We start from the raw sequence: 7,241 nt of genomic DNA, 5'->3' as shown, positions 1-7,241 counted from the left end.
CTCCGTTTTGCCTGGAGGTCATGAGAAGATCACATCTGAGGTACATACTTTGAAAGTTCTTACATACCCTCCTACTAATCCACTCCTCCCTTCTTCTTCTCATCTCATGGGAAGTAAGTTGGGTCGAGTCCCCCAAGCCAGGAATCCGCTCTCTGTCCCAGGGAGAAGCTTCTTCACCGAAAGAGCTCCAGGGCCCGATCAGCACGTGCTGCGACTCCCGTGAGAACATACATGGGGTTCTGACTGGAGGGTGTGGATGGCGGGACTGAAGAATCTAGCTGTATAAGGGAGCGTGTGCTGTGAGAGAATTTCCCCAGGACTCAGAACCTAATGTCCTGGCTGGAATACCTGGAGCTGTCCTGTTCAGATGCTGCTGAGATGGCCCTTTGGAAGCTTGGAGATGATGACCTATAATAATTGAGATGGAGATGTTCAGCAGAGTATTGAGAAAGGGATCATAAGATGCAGACAGGTTGATATAATGGATTTTTTTTAAGATCAGAAAACCCACCACCTAACTAAGAAGGTGGTGTCTTCTGGATCCTTCTAAAAGACAAAGACAGCAAAGAATGCATTAGGGTGGCAACATCATTGATAAACTACCCTTCATAGTTAAGGTTTGACAGGAGATGCTGCCACGGAATTAGGCTCCGGCATTAGTGGGGATGGTAGGATTCTACATAGAGGCCAGGCGAGTAGCATTTTACCTTATGGTTTTTGGTAGTAACTAACAGGCAAGATCTGAGAGGTCATCGGCATCTTGGCCTGCAGAGATCTGTGCCATTAGCTAATCCTTCACCACAGTGTTCCACTGGTGAGATAGATGGGCAACTAATAAGGATGTCTTCACTTGTACAACTAGAGAGAAACCCAAGAGCCAGTACACAGAAGTCTGATGTCAAGCTATTGCAATAGAAAAAAAAAAATCAATCTCTATGAAGTCTCCTTATCGAAGGAGAATGGGTCTCCCTGAGGAAAGGCCTACAATATCACCTAAAGTAGTATTTCCCCAATTCTTCCTCAGAAAAACAGAGTGATTTCAGAATAACTGATAGCTTAACAGTAGAGCAATAGGATAATGACCTGGGAATAGAGATAGCAAACTAGTCCTTATTATGGAACACAGAGACTAACCTAGACAAGATAAAAATCAACAGAGCTAGATAGAGATAAGACTTTTATCAAAGGTCAGATAAGAAACTATAAACAAAAAACAAGGAACAGGGAGTTGTAGTACGAATCCAGTCAGGGTTGGAACCATGTCAGTGGCCAAGGAGCTCTTACAGATGGGCCTGTACGCGCTGCTAGGCATTGAGAAGGCGGCGGACAAAGAGGTGAAGAAGGCATATAGGCAGAAGGCCCTCTCCTGCCATCCAGACAAAAACCCGGATAATCCCAGAGCAGCTGAGCTCTTCCTCCAGCTTTCTCAGGCCTTGGAGGTACTGACTGACGCTGCAGCCAGGGCCACGTATGACAAGGTCAGGAAAGCCAAGAAGCAGGCAGCAGAGAGGACCCAGAAACTAGATGAGAGAAGGAAGAAAGTGAAGCTTGACCTGGAGGCCCGGGAGCGGCAGGCTCAGGCTCAGGCCCAGGCCCAGGACGAGAGCCGGAGCACCAGGACACTAGAGCAGGAGATTCAGCGCCTATGAGAAGAGGGTTCCCGGCAGCTGGAAAAACAGCAGAGGCTGATGCAGGAGCAGATACGTCAGGAACGGGAGCAGAGGTTGAGAGGAAAGGCAGAAAATCCTGAAGGCAAAGGAACTCCTAAGCTAAAGCTCAAATGGAAGCGCAGAAAGGATTGGTCAAAAGGCGGCTACTCCAGAGATATCCTCCTGCAGCTTCTTCAAAAGTACGGAGAAGTGCTCAACCTGGTACTTTCCAGCAAGAAGGCAGGCATCGCCGTGGTGGAGTTTGCGACCATCAAGGCTGCGGAGCTGGCTGTCCAGAATGAAGTGGGCCTGGTTGATAATCCTCTGAAGATTTCCTGGTTGGAGGGATGGCCCCAGCCACCCAGGGCGGTCACAGGGCTCGGTGGTGTCCGAGAGGGACTACGAAAGCCTCGTCATAATGCACATGCGCCAAGCAGCTGAGCGGCAGCAGCTGATCGCCCAGATGCAGCAGGAGGACAAGGTGGGGCAGCTGACATAGCATCCAGCCCACCACCCCACAGCCCCTTTCACTAATAAACTTTAAGTCTAAAAAAAAATTTAAAAAAGAAAAAGAAAAACAAGGAACTGTAGAAGGTCAAAGGAGCAAAGGAGGACCCAAAACATACCATGATGTAACTATAGAGGCATGCTTATAGGATCAAATGGTATAAATACAGTTGTAACAGGACAATATGGCTATGCTGATCATCTGAACGCTGTCTCCATGTCCTTCATTCTTCACTGACGCCGTCCACACCTTTGGGAACCCCTGGACCTCGGCAGCAGCTGGCTCCCCTGCATGTGAAGGCATCATGTCCAGCATGAGGGGGTGGGCTGAGGGCTGTGAATTTCCAGGTTTCCTGGCAGCAGGTCCTACAGCACCACTCCCTATTGACCCCAATACTGTAGACATTCAGGGAGTCTCCTTATTGGCCAAGATGGTGCAGGGGGAGATTCTTACACTGAGTGGGCCAAAAGCTAGAAAGATGAACGGATAGGGCCCAAGCACTCCCATAGCTAGAAAGATAATTGGATAGAAAAATAATCTCCTCCCCTCCCTATCCCAATAAGAACCATGGTCTTGAGCAGGAAGGGGGAACAGTCTTTGAGACAGGAGTCTACCATTCTCCCAGGTCATGACCTGTAAATCTCTTTCCTTTTGCACTAGCACATGTCTCACAAGTTTGGCTTTCATTGCAGCAGGCAGTCTAGCCTGCATTTTGGTTACATACACTTAAACCCTCTAGAGCAGGGGTCCTCAAACTACGGCCCGAGGGCATGCGGCCCGCCGTTTTGTTTTTTTACTTCAAAATAAGATCGCCGCTGTGTGCATAGGAATTTGTTCATAGTTTTTTTTTAAACTATAGTCCGGCCCTCCAACGGTCTGAGGGACAGTGAACTGGCCCCCTGTTTAAAAAGTTTGAGGACCCCTGCTCTAGAGATAATTCCTCCACATCCATGGAGACCTTGGAGACCTATTCCAAATGGAGTATCTGAGATGTAAGGATTTAAATTCCTAAGTCATTGCTTCAGGATGAGTCACTCAACCCTAGTACTCCAAGCTGAGCAAGCAAAACTTTTGTGTTAAGCTACTGATATTTGGGGAATATTTGCAACAAAATCATGTTCTGGTCTACCACACCACAGTGTATTTGTGTTACAAATTTCCTGCTGATTTCAATATATATACATTAAGATTGCCAGAAGCCGGTCCATCCTTGCTGCTTGACACAGTCGCTGCAGGGAAGAAACATCTGCACAGCATATGTTTCAAGGGACCTGGCATATATGGCATACTGGTTCTGAATATGTTTGCTCCCCCTCTTAGCGCTATGTGTTTTAACCAAGGCCACCTCCCCGAGAAAGGTTGTTTCCCCAGGTAGGGATTTTTCCCTGGAGTTAGGGATTAACAGGACTAAGGAAGGGAATAAATCAGTAAAACACCTTAACTAAATGCCAGGCAGGTAGTTAATCACCTTAACTACGAACAATCACGCTTAAGCTACATAATCTTTACTTAGGATAATCTCCTTCAGTTACTTCCTTGTAGCTTAACAGAACAATAGAGTAGTGACCTTTTAATGGAGATAACAAACGCCCTAACCTTTGGAATAGAATGGATAGGATTAAAATCAACTGGTATAAATTCAGATGTAACAGGAGAATAAACACAGAACCTGGCTAGAGAACCTGGAGGGAGAACCTGGCAGGAGAACCTGGCTAGACAGAACCCGGCTATGCTGATGATCTGAACGCTGCTGTCTCCATGTCATTCCTTCTTCGCCAACTCCATCCTCACCTTTGGGAACCCCTGGACTGCTGGGGCTGGACCCCAACATAAGGTCAGTACTCTATTACCTTAACTTGTCTTTCTTAAGGTTCAGGGATATAAAGAATTCCTGTTAATTTTAGATTCTCTAGTCTGTTTTTTCATTCTACTCAATAGTTTTATAATATGGAACAATATTACTGTATTGCTTGTCTACGCAATAGGTCTCACTTTGGAAGCCCATCTGTAATGCATTTTCAAATTATTCATTGTAACCATGTCACTAATTGAATAATCCTTGCATTGTCCATTGATTTGTGGTGTCTCTGACATCAAGAATTAATTTAAATCACAAGTGTGATTTTGGCCTTTTCTGTTCTATTTTTTTTTTTTAATTGTGTGGCTAAAACCCCTATACTACTGGTTACCAGGATAGGGTTTGTTCCTTCAATTCCTTTTCAACATAGTTGATTACCTTTATTTTTAAATTAGTTGATTATAAAAATCTCACTGGAATTTTATGAATTATCAGTAGTCTTCATGAGAGTTTAGGTATTTTAATACATTTAGAAGCTAAAGTAAGGTTCAACTCAGAATGAACCCATTATCTACAAAAGTGTTGGAGATGAGGCTCAGGATTAAGAAACTGAAAGGGGCTCTCTGACGCCATTGTCTGCGAGCAGGTCCCTGCACTTCCGGTTCCTTAGTGACTGGCCATGCCGCTGTCCCACTTGTACCGGGACGGGGAAGGCCACATGGACGACGACGACGACGAGAGGGAGAACTTTGAGATCACTGACTGGGATCTGCAGAATGAGTTCAACCCCAACCGGCAGCGGCATTGGCAGACCAAGGAAGAGGCCACCTACGGAGTGTGGGCAGAGCGAGACTCGGATAAAGAGAGGCCCAGCTTCAGAGGCAAACGGGCCCGAGACTACTCTGCGCCAGTCAACTTCATCAGTGCGGGCCTCAAGAAAGGGGTGGCAGAGGAGGTGGAGCTGGAAGATTCTGACGATGGAGAGAAACCTGTTAAGCAGGAAGAATTTCCTAAGGATTTCGGGCCGAAGAAGTTAAAAACGGGTGGCAATTTAAAACCCAGCCAGAAAGGCTTTGCAGGAGGAACCAAGTCGTTCATGGATTTTGGCAGCTGGGAGAGACACACGAAAGGGATAGGGCAGAAGCTCCTGCAGAAGATGGGCTACGTCCCTGGGAGGGGCCTCGGCAAGAACGCGCAAGGTATCATTACGCCAATCGAAGGCAAACAGAGAAAGGGAAGAGGTGCCGTGGGAGCGTATGGCTCTGAGCGGACCACTCAGTCCCTGCAAGACTTCCCTGTGGTGGACTCGGAAGAGGAAGTGGAAGAGGAGTTTCAGAAGGAGCTGAGCCAGTGGAGGAAGGACCCCAGCGGGAGCAAGAAGAAGCCCAAGTACTCCTACAAGACGGTGGAGGAGCTGAAGGCCAAGGGCAGGACCAGCAAGAAGCTCACGGCTCCCCAGAAGGAGCTTTCGCAGGTCAAGGTCATAGACATGATGGGCCGGGAGCAGAAGGTCTACTACAGCTACAGCCACATCAGCCACAAGCACAACATCCCCGACGATGGGCTGCCGCCGCAGTCCCAGCAGCTGCCACTATCCCGCAAGGAGGCCAAGGCCCCGGGCTTTGCGCTGCCGGAGCTGGAGCACAAGCTGCAGCTGCTCATCGACCTCACGGAGCAGGAGATCCAGAACGACCACCGGCAGCTGCAGTACGAGCGGGACATGGTGGTGAACCTCTCGCACGAGCTGGAGAAGATGTCGGAGGTGCTGGACCACGAGGAGCGGGCCACCTCCAACCTCAGCAAAGTCCTGGAGCTGGTGGAGGAGTGCGAGCGGCGCATGCAGCCCGGCTGCAGCCACCCGCTCATCCTGGATGAGTGCGCCCGCATCTTTGAAACCCTGCAGGACAAGTACTACGAGGAGTACGGCATGTCCGACCGCGTGGACCTGCCTGTGGCCATCGTCTACCCGCTCATGAAGGAGTACTTCAAGGAGTGGGACCCCCTCAAAGACTGCACCTACGGCACCGAGATCATCTCCAAATGGAAGAGACTCCTGGAGAACGACCAGCCCCTGTCGCACGGCGGCCAGGACCTCTCGGCAGACGCCTTTCACAGGCTGATATGGGAAGACTGGATGCCTTTGGTTCGAAATAGCGTCACCCAGTGGCAACCCCGGAACTGTGAGCCCATGGTGGACTTCCTGGATAGCTGGGTGCACATGATCCCCGTGTGGGTGCTGGACAACATCCTGGACCAGCTCATCTTCCCCAAGCAGCCAGCGTTGGGTGTGCTACTTAAGTGTAAGCTCACAGCGTAGAGTCAGGGCACAGTCTGACTCTTAGCTGCTTAACCTCTTAGACCAGCGGTCACCAACCTTTCGGATCGTGGACCGCTGGTGGCAACCGCTAAGACCATATTCTTTACCTGTAAAACAGTAACGTGTAACAGCTACCTTGTAGGTTTTACTAAAAACCTGGAGGGGTTGAGTTACTGGGAGTGGTGTGTCTAGCACTCGGTAGGTGTCTGCTGTGCCAAAAGTGGGCAGTTGACTGTTCATTTAATATCTATTCCCCTATTGCTCAGGCCTATGTTTTCAGGGTTCTGCCGGCTGCCTCTTTGGCAGTGTGGAGTGAAAACTCCCAGGCAAGATGGGAACAGAATCTGGCCACTAGGAATTCGCCAGAAATCTCCAGCCCAATTCTTACGTGAGCACAGCCAGGTGTGCAGGTGCTGGGCCATCTCTTAGTGTTTTGTGTCTGCGGCACAGCTGCTGCTCAGTGAGTAACAGTAGGTTTAGGAGATGGCGCCTGGGGTATATCCAGACTTCAGCCCCATCACAGCCTAGATTCTGTGTGTATCGGACACCTCTCCTCACCCCCTGCCCTGTCTCCCAGGTGCCTACATGCAGCCCGGAGCACGAGAAAACATCGCCTACCTCACCCACATGGAGCGGAGGAAGGACTTCCAGTACGAGGCCATGCAGGAGCAACGGGAGGCCGAGAACATGGCCCAGAGGGGCATTGGCGTGGCCACCAGATCCGTGCCCATGAACTTTAAGGACCTCATTGAGACCAAGGCCAAGGAGCACAATATCCTCTTCATGCCTGTCATCAGGAAGCGACATGAAGGGAAGCAGCTCTATACCTTTGGCCGCATCGTCATCTATATTGACCAGGGAGTGGTATTTGTCCAGGGTGAGAAGACCTGGGTGCCCACCTCCCTGCAGAGCCTGATCAACATGGCCAAGTAGGCGGAGGCCCGGGGCAGCTGCACACATTTCTGACTA

General features: G+C 49.6%; 1 protein-coding gene and 1 pseudogene across 1 annotated transcript in view; both read left to right on the top strand.

Annotated features, from left to right (window-relative positions):
* The first annotated feature begins 1,245 nt into the window (after positions 1-1,245).
* Positions 1,246-2,169, top strand: LOC102257502 (annotated as a pseudogene).
* A 2,465-nt stretch (positions 2,170-4,634) lies between these two features.
* LOC102259800 (tuftelin-interacting protein 11) overlaps positions 4,635-7,241 on the top strand; it is a 5,414-nt gene continuing 2,807 nt past the window's right edge. The window contains exons 1-3 of the mRNA XM_014532938.1: positions 4,635-6,268; positions 6,314-6,410; positions 6,801-7,234. Of these exons, the coding sequence (XP_014388424.1) occupies positions 4,635-6,268; positions 6,314-6,410; positions 6,801-7,205 (2,136 nt within the window). The 3' untranslated portion in view covers positions 7,206-7,234. The remainder of the gene's footprint in view (positions 6,269-6,313; positions 6,411-6,800; positions 7,235-7,241) is intronic.

This window comes from Myotis brandtii, unplaced genomic scaffold (assembly GCF_000412655.1).
Source record: "Myotis brandtii unplaced genomic scaffold, ASM41265v1 scaffold924, whole genome shotgun sequence".
NCBI classification, from domain to species: Eukaryota; Metazoa; Chordata; class Mammalia; order Chiroptera; family Vespertilionidae; genus Myotis; species Myotis brandtii.
The sequence above is the reverse complement of the archived record's forward strand: the minus strand, read 5'-3'. Positions and strand labels throughout refer to the sequence as shown.